The sequence below is a fragment of the Callospermophilus lateralis genome, chromosome 13, assembly GCF_048772815.1.
Source record: "Callospermophilus lateralis isolate mCalLat2 chromosome 13, mCalLat2.hap1, whole genome shotgun sequence".
NCBI lineage: Eukaryota > Metazoa > Chordata > Mammalia > Rodentia > Sciuridae > Callospermophilus > Callospermophilus lateralis.
Genome location: NC_135317.1, coordinates 104,153,598 through 104,172,429, shown reverse-complemented (window position 1 = coordinate 104,172,429; position 18,832 = coordinate 104,153,598). Strand labels below are relative to the sequence as shown.

Genomic DNA, 18,832 nt, shown 5'->3' with positions numbered 1-18,832 from the left:
CTTTCAAAATGATTACTAATATAATTAGGTCAGTATATATCATTTTCATTGTTTTCTATTTCTTCTTTGTTCTTTGTTTTTAAATATTTTATTAGTTGTTGATAGATATTTATTTTATGAGGTGCTGAGGATTGAGCCCAGTGTCTCACCTGTGCTAGGCAAGTGCTCCACCAGTGAGCCCCAGCCCAGCCCTCTTTCTTCTATTTTGGCCTTCCACTCTTTTTCTGACATTTTTGCCTCCAGTTCAGCATTTTATGATCTGATTTTTGGTCTTCTTTTAATGTATGAATTGTACTCTTTTTTTTTAAAACCTTTTAAGTGCTTGCTCTAGAGTTTGCAATGTACTCTTATAACTAATTCACATCCACTTTCAAATATACAGCTGTACTGCTTTATGAGTAATGTGAGTACCTTATAATAACGTAACAATCCTAATTCTTCTCTATCTCTTGTTTCATTGTTATTCATGTCACTATACAAGCATTTGAATAAGAATACTAATCAAATATATTGTTGCTATATTTTGCAGAAACTGTTATCTGCTAGATCATTAAGAATAAACAAGGCCAGGCATGGTGGCATACACATGCAACTTGGGAGGCTGAGACAGGAGGATTGCCAAGTTCAAAGCCAGTCTCAGCAACTTAGTGAGGCCTTCAGGAACTTAGCCAGACCTTGTCACTAAATAAAACACAAAAAGGGGCTGGGGACGCATCTCAGTGGTTATGTGCCCCTGGGATCAATCGCTGGTACCAAAAAAAAAAAAAAAAAAGAATAAACAAGATAAAATGTTTCTACCTTCTTTCCCCAGTGATATTCCTTTCTTCATGTAAATGCAAGTTTCTGACTTATATCATTTTCGCTCTCTAAAGAATTTCTTTAAACATTTCTTGAATAGCAGTTTACTGGCAACACATTCCCTCAATTCTTGTTAGTCTGAGAAAGTCTTTATTTCTTATAATTTTCAAGGGATACTTTCACAGGGTACATAATTCTAGGTTGGTGTCCTCTCTGTCTCTCCCAACACTTTGAATATATCACTCCACTGTTATCTTGCATGCATGGTTTTTGAGGAGAAATTGGATGTATTTCTTATCTTTAATAATCTATAGTTTGGGGTTTTTTTTTTTTACCCCCTTCTGGCCCTTTTCAAGATTTTTCTCCTTTTTATATTTGAATACGTAGGTGTAGGTTTTTGGTGTACTTATACTACTAAGTGTCTTCTAAGCTTCCTGGGTCTGTGGTTTGGTTCAGACATTTATTTTGGGGTAAATCTCGGTTATTACTGCCTCATTATCTGTTCCTTTCTCCCTTTCTTCTTCTTTTGGTATTCCTGTTATGCAGATATCGTACCTAAATAGATGTCCTAAAGCTCTGGTGTAGTAGTCTGTATTCTGCTTTTTTTTTGTTTTGTTTTGTTTTGTTTTTTTGGTGGTGCTGGGGATTGAACTCGGGGCCTTGTGAATGAGAGACAAGCTCCCTACCAACTGAGCTATGTCCCCAGCCCTGCTTTTTTTTTTTTTTAAATTCAATTTTTCCTTTGTTTTACCATTTTTGGAAGTTTCTATTGAGATAGCCTCAAGCTCAGGTATTCTTTCCTCAGCTGTGTCCAGTCTCCTAATGAATCTGTCAGAGGATTCTTCATTTCTGTTACAGTAGTTTGCTATTTAGCACTTCTGATTTTTTTCCTTAGCATTTGTGCCTCCCTGTTTTGATTGCCCGTCTATTCTTGGAGGCTGTATGTATATATTTTCATTATAGCTCTTAGGATATTAATCACAGTTGTTCTAAATTCCCAGTCTAATAATTTCAACACCCCAGTGAGATCTGGGTTTCTTCCATTTTTATTCATTTATTTATTTATTGCCTTTTTTCTCAGTATCTGATGTACTGTATGTAAGGAACTATGGAAAACGGGCCTTCAGTAAGGTGTGGTAATGTGTGGATTCTCTGATCCTATGATTAGGTCACATATTTAGTGAGCCTGTGCTTCAGGAGCCTGGACCTCCTGAGTGCTCCTTGGTCTCCACCTCACTCTGTGGCCAGCATGGGCTGGAGTTGGGCTTTGGCGTGTTTCACACTGGTCACTGTTCTCGGTGCCAGAAACAGGAGGGGGTTCTTTTCTCTAGTAGTCACCGAGAACCTGCTTGAGCTTCTGGAAGCAAAACTCAGAACAATGTGTGGACTCCCTAAGAAACCTGGGTTCAACTCTGACGGTTGTTCACACTCAGTCTTTGGCTCTTTTCTCGACAACTGTGATTTAGCTCTTCCTACCCACACCGAGGCATTAGTGCCCGCATCAGGAGGAAGCTGCATCACGGAGACCACCATCTACTACAGTGGTTTGCTGTCCTGAAGTGAGTCTCAGAAGGTCGCCTTTTTGTCGGACAGGTTGCCTCTAGCAATTCCAGCTGACATTTTTCTACTTTGGCATTGACACGGAAGTTTTTGTCCATGGACTTCTGCTCTGGCAGATGGTGATCCTCTCTACTCACTTGCTTCTCCGTATCAGGTTTGGTAGCAGTTTACCCTATGAGCTCACATGTCTGCTGACCTACAAAGAGTTGTTGTTGGCTTTTCAGTTTGTCTCTTTACAAGTGGTTGGGATGGAGTGGTGACATCCAAGCTCCTTCCACACCAGACTAGAGTCCTGCTGTTCAAGTTTAAATCCAAGGGTTGTTATTCTCCTGATGAGTCAGAGTGAGCATGTGATTTGTCCTTCGGAAGGGCATTCTTTAGAGAATAAACAGAAGGTTGTTAGTCATTCTCCCAGGACAGCAAGCCTGACCGTGGTGTGTGGTCACCCTGTGGAGGCCGTTTCCTACCGGGGAGCTTGTAGTGGGGCTCAGTCTGCTTGACCTCTGTGGTGTGGTGTCAGCTGTTGGAAGTGGCTTGTGTGTCTTACTGAGGTCTTCAGCAGGAGTCACGATACTCATCATCATAGTTATTCTTCACTGAAGAGAAACACAAACCACTTTATCACAGTTTTATCCAGCTTTTCATTGTTTGCTTTTATTTTCCCTTTAGTAGAGAGACAAGAATCATGTTTATTTCTTCCTTTCTTAATGGGGCTCATAACCACCTGTAAATCTGGACATTGTTCCCCTTCCCAAATCTGGACTAGAAAGAGACGTCCAGCCCAGCGTTGGGATCTGTGGACGGACAGGCCCAGATGATAGGGCTAGCTGCCACGCAGCCCAGGTAATCACCTGTGGGACCTATGAGCCGGGCGGGGCTGGAGAGTACAGGATTGAAGATGGAGCGGGTCCCTGGCTGGACACCAGCTCGGGCTGGACAGGCTGTTTCCCCTTAGGCAAGTATATTTTCCCTTTTCATCACTCACTTTTCTCAATCTGTATAATTGAGAAAATAAAAGTACCTACCTCATATGGTTTTCGTTTGGGGTCCTTAATGAGGCTGGCACACAGTCAGGGCTCTGTGATGTACTTTTTGTCCAGGTCTTTTGGTTTCCAGGGCGCTCCTAAAGCCTTTGAGATCTCTTCTGACAGTGACTTTCTGAGACCATTAAAGCAGGTCTCGAGTGTGCCAGCAGGGAGTCATTGGTCATATAAGCTGCCTATTTGTGCAAGGAAATGTGAAGAGAACACAGTCCTCTCCCCCATTTCTGGTGCCCCACTAAGCGTGGACTCGGCTGCCTTCTCAGGAGTGAGGGAGTGGTAAGGAAAACACATTCACAGTCAGCTTTTATGTGTATTAGCGCTATAAACACATATAGCCTTTAAAAGGTCCATCCCAAAGCCTTTCAGTGAAAACCGTCAGGCCCTTGCCCACCCCTCCTTCTTCTGATGACTGATTCCAGAACCAGCTACTTTCAACCCTTTTAGCTCTTTCTTGTGGGCTCTATGGCTCTCTCTCTCTCTCTATATATATATATCTATATATATCTATATCTATCTCTCTATCTATATATATTCTCCATGTAATGTGTCACTCTCTCTTGATTTTCTTTGCTTTATTGGACTTCCTGATGTGGAGGGGATTGGCTGTCCTGCTTCCCTCTCCTGTACCTACACACACACACACACACACACACACACACACACGCACGCACATGGGCATTTATCATCCCCCATTTTGATAAGATGACATAATCATATTTAGAGAATGATTCTGAAAATGTACATCACGGCTGAGCCAGGGGGTGAATTTTGATTAGTCCCCCTTTCTTGCGTGGTACTGTCTTGGGTTAGGTAATTGTGTCTTCCTGTCTGTGGACTCTATGTATCTAGCTTTTCCAGCCTCACCTGAAGCAGTCTGAGTCTCTCCATTCATTAGGTATCATGTGCGTGTGCTGTCCTGCGTGCATGTGTGTGTGTGTGTGTGCCCGCGCGTTTGTAAGAAGTCTGCCCCAGGCTCTGTGTGCTCTCCGTACCCTCTGGGCTTCATCCTGGGGTCTGCACTGTCCTGAACATTGCCGCCTTTTCTCAGTTTGGTCCTGCTTCCGGATGTCATGTCTTCCTCTTGATGATTCACTCCCTTGTTTGTGGACACATTGTTTAATCTCTACCTGAGAAAATGAGAAAGGGGGGTAAGACCCTTTTGGGAGTTTGCAAATCTGAAAGTCTCTTTTTCTACTGTCACATTTATTGATAATTTAGAATTCTAAGTTGGAAATTATTTTTTCCCCTTGGAGTTCTGAAAACGTTGATGGATTGATTTAGCATTTCTGGCTTGCTGCTGGGAGGACTGGGGGAGCACAGTGACTCTCAATCCTTTTAATGTGACCTTTTAAAATTTGTCAGGGAGCTCTTTAGCATCTTTCATCTGTTCCTAGTGTTTGTATTGTATCTGAGGCCTGGTGAGCTCACTCAGTTTACAAATTCATGTCCTTGACTTATAGCATATTTCTAAATAGGATCTCTCCCTCCCTCTCACTTTTCCGATTTGATCTTTTTTTCCCTGCCATGCCAGTTACTCAGATATTGGAGCTTCATGATCATCTCTCTAGCTTTTAAGGATGTTTTTCTATTATTTACTCCTTTTTCTTTGGTTTCTGGAAGGTTCCTCACCTTCGTCTTACATTTCTCATCACTGGGACTTCTTGCATGCACCTTTCTTTTTATGGCCTTTTCTTCTTGTTCCATGAAAGCGATTACTTCTCTTTCCTCTCTGAAGATATTAATAAAAATGACAAAAATTTCCTCTCTCTTTTGCATTACCTTTGTGTCTCTAGGTTCTACTTCATAATGTCCACACGTAGTTATAGGTAGAATATTACCCAAAGCACTGTGTGGGTGAGCCTGACTTGCCAGGTGGTCTCCTTCATGACAGGGTGATTTATTGGGCTGTTTAGTTCGGGTTCCTCTTGATGTCAGCAGTTGGGTTTTTCTCTTGGGGTGGTTAGTCTCCCCATGCCCAGTTCTCCCACCTCTTGCTAGGATGGGTCAGGTGGTAGTCTGCCAGCCACCCTTTCCGGAAGTCAGACTAGGGAACTGGTCTGGGAAGAGCAGATCTTGCCATTTAGTATGTAGAGACTCAATTAATTACCTTCTTTCAATACCTGACCCCCAAGAGCCGTGTGCAGAGGTTCCTCACGTTCCTAGTTCAGTCTTCTTTCCATTAAATCAGATTTCCTCTTCTAAGAAACAGTGCTGCGAGACTTGTTAGTGTGTTTTTGGTGATGGCACTGTTCCGTACTCTATTCTTAGCCTTTTTAGTTTTTATTTCTCTGACTTCAAGTGCCCAGGACCGGGTCTTTGCAGCACAATTTTGTCATTGGTTCGTGCATAACCTATTTGTTTATTAATCAGGTAATAATTTTTAAAAAATCCATATCAGGTTGGATACTTGGGCAGAAAGTTAAAATGTATGGTTTCCATTCATGTGTGGTTCAAAAATAAATTCATATATGATCATGTGCAGCGTGACAACTTTGGTCAGTGACAGACTGCGTACATCACGGCGGCCCCAGAAGGTTGTAATGGAGTCGGAGATTCATATGGCCTGGTGACATCACAGCTGTCATGCTGTGGTTGGTGTGTGTGCTCCTGTGTTGTTGTGATGTCAGTGTAAACAAATCTGTACAGCTGTGGTCAGAAAGTGAAGCAGCGTAATTATGTGCATACATAATACTTGACAATAAATGCGTTACTAGTTTATTTACCATACTGTTTTTAGAGTATATCACACCCATAAAGGTTGACTGTGATTCAGTCTGGTGTCTTCCCCTGGTGCCTGCTGTATCTCACATTCTCCTACATCTCACCTGATAGCATCAGGGATCACACTCAGAGTCACCTACACGATCCAGGTTTAAGTAGATCCACTCTCTGGAGTTTGCATGGTGATGAGACCCCCTGAAGGTGTGTTTCTCAGGAAACGGCCCCCTGGTTAGGTGATGTGTGACTGTTTAGAGTATTTTTGTGGCGCATCTGTTTTTCTCTCTTCAATGGAAAGTCATCTAATGAATATAGATGGGTGGTTTCCAAACCCTCCTCCTCGTGCCGAAATCGGCCAGACTGGGGTGACAGTGGGTAGAGGCACAGTCAGAGAGAGGAGCAGGAACAGGACAAGCTGCACAGTTAGCCCGGAGACGCTGGCCTCTGAGGTTCGTTAGTCCCCTCCAGATGGTGTCCTAACGGGTTGGTTTATGATGCAGGCCTGAGAACCATCGGCGTCATCACCAAACTGGATCTCATGGATGAAGGGACGGATGCCAGGGACGTGCTGGAGAACAAGCTGCTGCCTCTTCGCAGGGGTACGTCCTGGGTCTGCAGAGGGCCTTCTTGGTACTAAGTCAGAGACAACTGCAGGTCATGGGGAGGCACGGGCTTAATGATCTCCCTGTCCTCAGGCTTGAATTTATTATCAGCTACACTCTTTATGGAATGGCACTGTATTCCCATATGAGGTGTTAAAAATGATCCAAAATGAGAACTATTCCTTAAAATAACAGTGGTAAGAAAAACAGGAAAAAGAAGAGGTTTGAAGGAGGGTGTAAATATTCACCATAGAATACACAAATATAGCTACCATTCTGTTGTAAGTGTGGTATTTACGATCCTGCAACACGGCACAACTGCGAAGAGTCATTCTCTCTTAAAATGCATAAGACTTTTAACTGTGAGGGGTATTATTCTGTCGATGTCAAAAGTTACCCCTAGGCAAGTCTGCGGTCTTTGTTAAAATATCGTTGTCTCAATGGAGTTTTGCAAAGGGGCCCAATCTTCAGGCCCCCAGACCCATTCACCTACCTCACTCAGTCTGTTGGAGAGCCCTGAAATCTCCCTAGAACAGTTACAGGAGAGTGCCGAGCCCCATGGGGCTGTGTGGTGGTGTGTTTGTTGTTTCAGGTTACGTGGGGGTGGTCAACAGGAGCCAGAAGGACATAGACGGAAAGAAGGACATTAAAGCAGCCATGTTGGCAGAGAGGAAATTTTTTCTTTCACATCCGGCCTACAGACACATTGCTGACCGTATGGGGACCCCACACCTTCAGAAGGTCCTGAATCAGGTAAAGAAATTCTTTAAAGCCACAAGAACAGTTACCAAAGTGTGTAGGCCATGGGGATTTAAATCTCTTATTTTTGAATTTCTCTTTTCTAAAGCAAGACATCCAGCTTAAATGAAAGGGGTTTAAACGAGGACTGTGAGTGCTCAGCTGGTGCTGTCCCGGGAGCTGAGGGCGCCGTCAAGGGGGCCGTGCTCCTCGCACAGACAAGTCTCTCTTCAGGAGGCGAAGCCCGTGTGCATTTGAGCATGCATTCTCTTGCCACACGTGGTTCTCCTCAGCATTTAAACTCGTGTAGCTCTGAATCGAGGATCACTTGGGATCTGTCTGTGGAATTCCAAGCTGCAACGGTTAGGTTAGACTTTCTGCTGAAATTTTTTTTTTTTTCCTGGTTTTGTTTAGGATTGATTTGTTCCTTTATTGAAATTTTTCCAAACAACAAATCCTGATGAAGTCATCATTGATGGCCACTCATCTAAACCACTTTCCCAGATAACCCATTTTCCCCCAAGAAACAGAGTCAGATTGGGGCTTCTGTCTCCCTGCCCCGCCACACACGGCACACTCTTTTGTCACAACGCCTCAGCACACGTTCCCTGGTGCGTACGTTGCTTCCCCTGCTGTGGTCAAGCGTCATGACAAATGCCCTGGTTCCTGGGTCGCCCTTCCTGAGTTTTGATGACAGTGACACTTATGGAGAGCAGTTTTCCTCACAGACATCCCCATTCGTAAAGCTTTCCTCCTCCATCTGTGAGCCTGGGCGGGTGGTCATGGACGCCCTGACCTCAGATCCTCGAAGGGGTGAGTAGAGGTGGTCACAGTTAAGGTCATTATATCTGAAACCATTGAGATAAGACAGTGGAGGTTTTAGAAAATAGGAAGGAGAGGTGTACTTGTATTTTAAGCGACCTTGGTGACATTCATATTCTTAATTAGGCTAAAAGAGAATTTGGAATCTCAGAGGCAGCCCTTGGTTGTGTCACTTTTAAAATACGAATACCCTTGAGGAGGAGCCCTGGTTTGCGGGCAGGAACTGTGACATTCCCATCCTGTAGTCAGCAGTGGTAAAACTTGTGTCAGACCACCACTTTCGACCCTATATTGGCCTAAGAAAATGACAAATAACCTGAAAAAATCCTAGAGGAAAATCACTAATACCATTGGAGAGAGTTGGAAATAAATTAGATTTTGCATATTTAAAAAATAGGAGATGATTGACCATTATATTATGCAGGTGATTGATCCCCCACTTTTGACACAATTGGATCGTGATGATTGAAAGTTGAACGCGTTTTACCCTGAACATCTCTTCTGTATAATCGGTTTCAAAGGTTTTCGTGTTATATTCAAAACTAGAACAACTTTCTTGCCAATTCTACGTCTGCCAGTCCTTCTGATTCCGAGGCACCATTTCTATAGACAATCTGGACAAAGCTGTGATGATTGTGAGGAATTGAAGGAAATACCACCAGACTAGGGGGAGAAGAAGGAAGGGAAGGGGCCAGTTGTGAGAGGAACACGTGGAGACGTGGACGGTGGCAGGGTCCTGGGATGTTCTTAGACCAAAGTAAAGATTGGGCTCTCACCCAAGGAGCCGTAGGCAGCTATTTAGGAGATCCGAGGGAGGGTATTGACAGGCTCAGGTCTGACAGTTAAAAAGAATATGGTATTGCAATAAGAAGACCAAGAGTAGGCCAGTTAGGAGTAAAACCAGGAAGGGCAGGTGGCTAAAAATAATGAAAGTTACAGTAGCTCAGTCTCACATAGGGCCATTGGGAAGTGACACAGGAGATTTGAGGAATGTTTAGGAAAATTGAGAACTTGGTGACAGATGAGCTGTATTGGGTGACAGACATAGAGTCAAGGACATTCCTCGTTTCTATGCTGAACTGCAGGCAGCACTGTAGGGAGCCCAGCAAGGGGAAATGAGGTACTTGTTTGGGACAAGCTGAGGCTGAGGTGTCAAGGACACACACAGGAGGAGAAGTCATGCAGGGCCAGGCCCACATGCCCACAGCAGAGATAAGAAGTCCTGTCTGGAGTTGACGTTTTAGCGGCAGCGGGTGTTCGCGTGTTTGCCGAAGCCCTGGGTGGAATGAGAAGAGGCCTCAGACCAGATCTGAGAAATTCGAAATTCCCAGTCTGGCGAGGAGCATGAATTGTTAAAGGAGACGGAGAAGGTGCAACCAGAATGGCTAGGAGAAGAGTTAGAGGAACCGAGGTGATGGAAGCCAAGGCATGGCGTGCTCCAGAGAGCAAAGGATGGCCACAGTGTCGCTTTACTCTTGAGAAGTCTGAGGAGCAAAGAGTGGAAACCGAGTGTGTTCATTATTTCCAGCTCCAGGCCCATTTGGCGGTTGCTCGTTTTTCATGGTGGCTGCTCCTCTTAGATTTGGGTCTTTGTCTCTTTGCACATTACTCCTGGTGATCCAGTCCTCTGTTCTGTTTTTTTCCTGATTCATACCCACAGCAGAAACAATCCCCACTGTGGGCAGAGGAATGATAGAGAATAGTGACAGTTAATCAACTGCGGATTTATTGTCTGCATATATTCATTTAACTTGGATGCACATAAATCATCTTTATGATGAGTTAAAATTATTTCTTCCATCAATCTTGGGATGTTTACTTTCCTTTTAAATTATTTCTGCTGCATTTCTGTGAAGTTCATCTCTTTCTCTCAATTCTAAGTTTATTACTTGAGCAGAGCAAGATGATCATCACCATTTTCAGAATTTTCTGTCACTACATTGCAGAAAGAACACAATGCAGAGAACCGAACAATCTTTTGTTTCCTCCCATGTTGGAGATTGACTGCAGGGGTGCTCTATCGTGAGCTGCATCCCTGGCCCTTTTTATTTTGAGACAGGGTGTCTCTAAGTTGCTGAGGATCCCATTGAGTTGCCAGGGTGGCCTCCTGCATCACTGGGATTTACAGGTGTGCACTACCCCACCCTTTCCCAACTTTGTTCTGAGTTGTTGTCACTGTATTGAGCTTGAGGTGGCAGCTGACCTCAGAGGAAATGCCCCCGGCCAGGCCAGGTCAGGTGGAGTCGTCAATAGCAGAGAGAGCTTTCTCTCCCTTAGTCACGCAGTTTTCTATTCAGTCTCTTGAAGGCACCAGCTGGTGACCAGCCAGGCCTGACCTGGGGTCTAGAGGTAGAGGGGCCAGGAAGCACTGCCTGCAGAGGGCCGAGAAAGCAAGGGGCTGGCAGGTGCTGGTGGCAGTCCTGGCCACCTGAGCTTCCCCTCGCACTGGTCCATTTGGCCTTAGAAACGCGGAGCAGCACCTCCAGCTCTTGGCTTCCTTCATTTCCACCCGGTCTCAGGTCAGGTTCCCTCCTATAGGAGTGATCTGATGGGTGGTCCACATTGCAGCGCTCCTAGGCAGCCCATTCGTGACATTGTGTGTTAACCTAAGGAGTGACTGTCAGCGGAGGAGTCTGGGCGTCTCCAGGGCAGTGGAGACTATCTACCTCATGGCCTCTGATGTCCGGGTCATGTCTAAGGTTGTGAATAACCAGGAACACCGTGGAGGCTGGTTTTTGTCTCATGAGTTCATCTTTAAACTACTGTAGACACGCGTGTGATTTTGTTTTGTTCTATTTTAGCAACTTACGAACCACATTCGAGACACCCTGCCAAACTTCAGGAACAAACTGCAGGGGCAGCTGCTGTCCATCGAGCACGAAGTAGAAGCCTTCAGGAACTTCAAGCCCGAAGACCCCACCCGGAAGACCAAGGCCCTGCTGCAGTAGGTGGCTTCCTCCCCCCTTGCTCACCTGAAGCTCGGGTCCTTGTCCTTGGCTGCGGCCTATTTGTCATGTTGTTTTTTAAGCTTAACAGAAGCCACAAAGTGATGAGGCTCAGTGATACACAGTGACCCTTGAGTTTTTATGTCTTCTGGAAGCAATTTTTAATCGGATGCTGTTATTATGAATTTAACCAACAGCTCCTCTCGTGTTCAATAATTGTCTTTCCAAAATTGACTTCAGTGAGTAAAGTCAGGAGTGATAACGCAGGAGGCTACTGTTTGTCCTTAGTCTTAGAAGTGAGTAAATACATGAAAACATCGTCTGACTTTTACAACCATTGGCCTTGATGTCCCTTGTCCATATTATCTTTTTATTTCCCTTATTTCATGTGATTTATCTATGTACGTTTTTCAATGGAACAAGAACTGGAATTTAGCTAAAAAAAAAAAATAATAACATACAGACAATCAGGCCATGTTTTAATTTATTTTCCTTTCTGGTAATGATTTTAATGTAGCACCATAAAAATACAAATGTGAAAATTGCCACGCATCTTCTTCTCCCTCCTCCCTGGGGCTGGTAGACTCACTCCAGCGGCCTTGGGGCAGGATGTCAGTTGATGGGAATCAGCAGCCACCAGGTCTGGCACACACCTTCGCTCTGTCTGCTTCAGGCCTCGTCTGTTCCCTAACCCTGTGCACAACTTGCCCAGGTCCACCTCCAAGACAGTGTTGGTCACCTCTGTGGCACCTTCATCACCACTGCAGGCTCTCAATCAAAGCATTATTTGGTGTTAGAATTCCTTTCTTTGTGGGGAGGTTTTCAACCATGTGAATGATTTAAATACCATCTTACATGCATCACATTTCCTCATTTAAAAGTTGTCGAGCTATATAGGTCTTCCCTGTTTCTCTTTCTTTATGTTCTTGGGTTTGGTTAAGCACTTGTGAAAACTGTTAAAGATACAGGGGAAGGAGGTGGGTTCTCGCCTCTGACGTCGTGGGGCTCAGATGACAGAGTTTCCCACTGAACTGTCACTTGCGAAGGCTGATTCAGCTCCCCTCGGAGGCCACTCTTCCCTGTCCTATTTCTTCCTCCCTCCTGCCTTCCTCTCCTTTTCCCCCTCCCTCCTCTGATCTCCCTGGGGGCTGTCCTCAGGACCTGGCTCTGTGTGGTCCTCCAGGGAGTCGATGAGGAATCCCTCTGTTGCTCCCTGGCAGGGATCAGGGTGGAGCAGCGGGTACAGATATAGAAGCTATTAATTGTTTAGACACAGAGCTGATAAATGCCGCGTTTCTGGGAAGTGTGAAATGGTAGGAGCCCAGATGAGGAAGAGTTACACTGAGGAAAGGCATCGAGTCAGAGAGAAAATAACACTGGGGACCCTGAAGTAGGAGAGGAGTTGCCCCGGGAAGGAGGAGGCTAGAGAATATGTGACCTTCAGCACAACTTGGTCTAGGATCAGTCAGGGGTCCAGGTGGGGAAAATCGGGTCCAGCAGCCAAAATTGGATTTTCTAATCTTCTCCAGTGTTTGACAGTATGTGTCCAGTTATTGCCTTTCTAGGTGTTTAAAAGTAACAGTACACGCATGAAACAGAGCTGAGCCCAGTCACACTCTAGTTTTTCTGGCCTAAGAATTTGTGATTATTTTTTTTTAAAGAGAGAGAGAGAGAGAATATTAGTATTTATTTTTTAGTTTTAGGCGGACACAACATCTTTGTTCGTATGTGGTGCTGAGGATCGAACCCGGGCCACACGCATGGCAGGCGAGCGCGCTACCGCTTGAGCCACATCCCCAGAATTTGTGATTATTTAACTGGCCCACAATATTGATGAAAGAGAATTAAAAAAAAATATTTTAGATGGTTTGGATTTTTTTTTCCTCGTAGATTTTGAATTTTTACCATTAGATTTTTAAGTAGTTCCTATGCCAAAATTAGTAGTCCTCAGTGGAAGAGTTGTTTTCTCTTTCTTCTTTGTTTTAAGAGCTACCTTAAGAGAATTTATCCCTTCATTGAACAAATATTTAGTGAATATGTATAATGTGCTGAATTAGGAGAGATGGCTAAAATGCATGGCCCTTGTCCTTGGGGGAGAGACTGATAGGTGGACAGGCAGTGGCCGTGTGGGCCACTACGTGCTGGGCTGGAGGCAGAGGAGGGACCTGGTCTGGGCGGCCTCAAGGACAGGTGGTGGGTGAGGAGGGGCGGGGCACCGACAGTGTCCTCCCCAGGTGAGCCGGGAAGGTGAGCCTGGAGGAGTGCTTGGAGGCGGGCTCAGGGGTCACCAGGGTCAGACCATGAAGAACCTTGGGTGTCAGGAACCCCAGGAAGCGTTGTTGAGGGCTGCACCCAGGCAGCATCCGGGGAGCAGAAGAAGAGTCTCTTGTCCGTGGGACAAAAGGAGGAGGAGGATCAACAGCTGGTGGCTGCCTGGAAGTGCCAGGCAGGAGCACAGGTGCCCTGAGGGGAAAGTCGGGAGAGCAGGAGAATGAGCAGGTTGGGAGTCGGAGATGTCCGCGATTCAAGTTCTAGGTGCATTGAGTTCGGAGAAAATCGCTGTCCAGCAGGCAGCTGGGGATATGGCCAACAACTCCCAGGAAGCAGGGGCTAGCACTGAAGGTGGGAAAAACTAGTTCCTGATGACCCTTAAAGCTCTGGCCACCCTCAAGATCACCTGGGGCAAATTTATAGCATGAGGAGAGATTGAGGCCTTGGTACTGGAGGAACCAAGAGTAGCCCCCAAGTGTGAGGAGGTTCATCTGGAGCAGCTGGGACTGTGGACAAGGGTGGGGTCACAGGAGCTGAGCTCCATTGGACTATTTCACAAGTTTCATTGGGTCACTTGAATTTTTATGTCAGCTATTCTTTAAACACCATTTCATGATTGCAGCCGAGTGAACAGAATGCAATCAAAGACAACGATATTTAAGGTATTTACTCTAGTAATTGTCTGAAATAAATCTTAACAATGTGTGTTTCTTATAATAAGGTTCTGAAAGCTGAACAAAGCCCAGTGTCAACTCCACCAGTAGGGTGCCACTAGGAACCCCAGGAGAGGAGAGCAAGGCGAGGCAGAGTCAAGCCAGCCACCTCTAACTCGACTGTCTGTCAATTCTAGGATGGTTCAGCAATTCGCGGTGGACTTTGAGAAGAGAATCGAAGGGTCAGGGGACCAAGTGGACACCCTGGAGCTCTCCGGCGGTGCTAAAATCAATCGCATTTTCCACGAGCGCTTTCCTTTTGAGATAGTGAAGGTTCGTGCTGAATGACGTCTCCCGCTGCTTCATTTCCGGGTTCTGTTTTACAAACCTCTTGCCCTGACGCTACCTGAATGGTTGGGGTCGGTGATGGTCCTTTGAACAAAAACCTCTGTACTCGGGTCATGACATTCAGGAGAGAAATGTTCTTTTCTGATTTTTACTTAGTGGAAGTTTCCCAACATTCCAAGTCATTTCAACAAAACCTAGTTGAGATGTTGTCCAATTAAATATTTCCCAGGCCCTTACTATGACTCAGAGTTCCGGGGCCACTGATGAAGACCTGGGAGATTTTAATTGGTCTAATAAAGAAGCCCGGAAAATGAACAAATATGAACATAAAAAAGTGGTATTTTGGCAAAGGGAAGTGACAGCCACTTTCAATGGGATGTTCAGGCAAGTTCTCTGTGAGCGAGGGACATTCAAGCCCCAGCCAGAAGAGCAAGGAGGTCTTCAGGGAGGGAGCACCTCGTGGGCAAGGCCCCAGGGCAGGTGAAGAGCCGCGGGCTGGTGCAGAGCTGAGAAGGCAGAGGCGCCCGGGGATCCAGACGGGAAGGACCTGCTCAGTTCACGCGGGCTTCCGAGGTTGGGGTGAGGTGTTCACACTGAACAGTGGAGGGTTTTAAGCAGGAGTGTGAGCACTTTGGCTAAATGCTAGAAAACACTGGGCCTGCTGGCCCATAAAGAGCAAGAGAAGGGTAAGGTAAGGAAAAGAGTGAGGTCAGGCCCCAGGCACGTCCACTGTCTACAACCTCAGAGCTCTCGAGAAGAAAGTAAAATATAAATGTAAACACACAGTGAGGCCTAGGGTCTTGAAAGGGATCTTGTGCTCGGGAGAGACTCTAAAACTGAAATTTCTGTGGTGTCCCAGTAAATGACCTGGCAAGAGAGAGAGAGAGAGAGAGAGAGAGAGAGAGATGGGTGCCTTTTGGGATTTGAGAGGTGAGGTCAGCAGGGCTGGGATTGATATGGGGGATGGAAGACAAGACTAGACAGGACTCCCAGGGTTTTGGCTTCGAGCTGAGCCGTGGTGCCCGTCAGATGAGGAGAATGAGGAGAAGCAGTGATCGTCTGGAGGTGTGAATGGGGCTCTGTTGGGCACTCGCTGAGTGTGAAACAAAGGCAGCTAAGTCGTTCCAGGGACTGCTACTTGCTCCTCTTGCTGTGGGCAGCAGACGGGTAAGTGGGTAGTTTTATTAAAGTGCGATGAATGATGAGCTTCAGGGTGCTCTGGAAACAGCCCCCAGATGTGGATCCCAGCCCAAGTCCTCCAGGCAGCCAGGCTGCTGAGCTGAGCATGGCAGGACGGGCAGCCAGAGGAGCAGGAAGAGGTGGCAGAGGGAAGAAGGACAAAGGCTCCGAACTGTGTGGCCACAGGGTTTGGTAGAGACCGAGGCAGGTCAAGGTTCTAGGGCATACAGCACGAGGGAGGAATGGACAGGAAGTGGGACTGGAGCGGCCGAGTCCTGAGTCAGGTGAACCCACGTTCGCGGGATCGCCCTCCCAGGACTCGGCTCTGTGACACTTTGATCCTTCTTCCCAATAGATTTATGGTACCCAGGGCTTCGGGGGAAACGTTTACACAGCATTCTATCCTGTATTGGCTTGGCAAAATATTATTAATTTCCTTTTATGAAGTGGCCAGGGAGAAAAGACAGCCATCGGTAACCTCAGGACGGCGTGCTGCTGCCTGCGCAGGTTCGTTGATATGCAGCAAAAGAATCATCGAGTGGCCAGCTTAATGTCGAGAAGTCATCCTCTATGCCCAGCACCTCTTAAATATAAGAAAGTTAAAATCTGCTGCACTATAACTCCCAGAAATCCCTCGGGTCCTACGTTGCCTTGAACTTCATATAAACAGATGTTTTGACCATCTGGGTTTAGCTTAGGAGAGACATGAGCATCTGTTTATTAATAACTCAGTCAAGTTATTTTTATTCTGCAATATTCAACAACATTATTATTCAAAGGCATTAAGTGTCATAACCGTGGCTCATTTCGCATCTGCAGATGGAGTTCAATGAGAAAGAACTGCGAAGAGAAATCAGCTATGCAATCAAAAACATACATGGGATCAGGCAAGTTTCTAGTGTTTTCCTGTGTTCAGCTCAAGCTACCAAAGAAAGGGAATGTTGGCTAGAGAAGTAGCCTTCTCATCCTCCGGACAGAGGCGGGTACAGAGGCAGGAGGAAGAAATGGGACCCCTTAGTCTGGGCTCATTGCTAATTTCCTACAGTGCCACAGTGAGTCTTTTTTTTTTTTTTTCCCCAATGAAAACAAAACAAAACCAAGCTACTTTCTGCACAGTGGAAGACACAAAGAAGGGCGAGACCCTGCTCTCCACCGCCTGGGTGCCAGCGAGGGAGGCCCCAGGTGCTCCTGAGCACATCACTCGCACAGAGGAAACACTGGTTCCTTTCAACCGAGTTGTGGAACGAGACTGGGAAAGGGAATGGCAGTGGTTACCTCTGAGTGGGACCCTGCCTGTTCCTAGGACGCTGTCCGCCAGCCAAGGGTGCTGTGTGCGGACATATGCTGTGTGCTTGTGAGAGCAGGATGTGTGCTTGTCTGTGCGTGTGTGCGAGGTGGGCATGTGCTTGTGAGTGTGTGTGCGAGGCGGGCATGTGCTTGTGAGTGCGTGTGCGAGGCGGGCATGTGCTTGTGAGTGCGTGTGCGAGGCGGGCATGTGCTTGTGAGTGCGCGTGGGGTGGTAAAGCTGCTGTGGGCGGTGGGAAGAAGGAGAGGGAATGGCCTTGCTGAGGCTGGAGGGCGGGAAGGGCTCCCGGGAAGGAGGCCTGCTGAGGCCAGGGTAGAGGTGGGAAGGTGCGGCAAGTTTTGTGGGGCGAGGACTTCACACGTGATTGGTCGGAGGAAGGTGGATGGGAGAGCAGAGGGCCAGAGTGGACAGGGTGAATTGGGCCCAGATTTCCCCTGTGTGGAGTGAGAATGTTCTAAGTTACTTTCTTTAGTCTTTCCAGGCTGATACAACAAATTATCGTAGATGAGTGACTTAAACCAGTGACATGAAGTCTCACGGTTCTGTAGGGTGGAAGGCCAAGCTCAGGGTTCCAGCACAGGGGCCTCTGGGGAGAGCCTTCCTCTGGTTTGCAGGCGGCTGACTTTCCTGTGTCCTCCCTGGCAGACAGAGCCGGCTGGCTCCACAACGCCTCTACAGGGCATTGATCCTGTCCACTAGGGCTCCACCCTTAATGGCCTACTGCCTCCCCAAAGCTCCACCTCCTGACACGGTCACACTGGGGAGAATTTCTAGGGGACACATATGTTCTGTCCACAGCACTTTCTTCAAAGAACTATGATAATATTTTGAAGCACATTTCTGGAGTTCATGTACAAAGGCCAAACGTAATTTAACAAGTGCAAGTTAAGTAAAAGCAACCTGAATGCAAGGAAACACAACATCCTCCCTGTACTTTAGATTCAGATGACTTAAAATACCCAATTCTATGTAAATGCTATGTAAATAGTTGTATTTTTAGACTGTATTTTTCAGACAGTGACAAGAAATAAGTCTGTACGTGCTCAGTAGAGATACAATTTTTCTCTGGATATTTTCAGTCAGCAATGGTTGAATCCACAGAGGTGTAGCCCAGCAATACGAAGGGGCCCACTGCATTTCCTTTTATTGGTTTGGAGTAGTGAAGTGGCAGTTAAATATTAGTTAAAACTTACATCATAAGTCAAGACAATATATTGGGCGTTTGTGTGGGTCTGGCGGGCCGGGGGGGGGAGGTCCTGGACGTGGAATGTAAGACCTTGCACACGCTGGGCAAGTGCTGCCCCACTGAGCTACATCCCCAGCCCTTGAGCATCGTCTGTGACCTCCTGTAGATTGGCACTTATTGTGGTGCAGCACTATCAGCGGTGTTATTAGAGTGGTGTTGTGGATAGAACAAATTGCTCTATAACCTTTGGAGCTGGTCTAGCACTTGATTACTTTAAGTGACAGTTTAAACATTTTTCAGAGTATTGGGTGCCACTCCATGGTTTATATCTGACTCAGCCCTCTCTTTCCAACATCCAGGACGGGGCTGTTTACTCCGGACATGGCATTTGAAGCGATAGTCAAAAAGCAGATCGTAAAGCTGAAAGGGCCTTCCGTGAAGAGTGTGGACCTGGTGATGCAGGAGCTGATCAACACGGTCAAGAAGTGCACCACGAAGGTGAGCGGGGCCACTTGACCTCCCAGCAGGTGACCTGGGGCCTACCCGCCACTCCTGCCCCATTGCACGGTCTCGCTTCCTGACATTTTGTGTTTGTCCAAGGAGGGACTGTGGAAGTGTTGGGTGGGAAGGGCTGTCCTGATGGGCAGACGAATTCCTTCTCGT

The 18,832-nt window shown here is 46.4% G+C and overlaps 1 protein-coding gene across 5 annotated transcripts in view; it reads left to right on the top strand.

Annotated features, from left to right (window-relative positions):
- Positions 1-18,832, top strand: part of Dnm3 (dynamin 3) — a 429,318-nt gene that overhangs the window by 137,152 nt on the left and 273,334 nt on the right. For all 5 annotated transcript variants that reach the window (XM_076872838.2, XM_076872840.2, XM_076872839.2 and 2 more), the window contains exons 5-10: positions 6,620-6,718; positions 7,314-7,474; positions 11,083-11,225; positions 14,348-14,483; positions 16,497-16,564; positions 18,529-18,667. In XM_076872838.2, the coding sequence (XP_076728953.1) occupies positions 6,620-6,718; positions 7,314-7,474; positions 11,083-11,225; positions 14,348-14,483; positions 16,497-16,564; positions 18,529-18,667 (746 nt within the window). The remainder of the gene's footprint in view (positions 1-6,619; positions 6,719-7,313; positions 7,475-11,082; positions 11,226-14,347; positions 14,484-16,496; positions 16,565-18,528; positions 18,668-18,832) is intronic.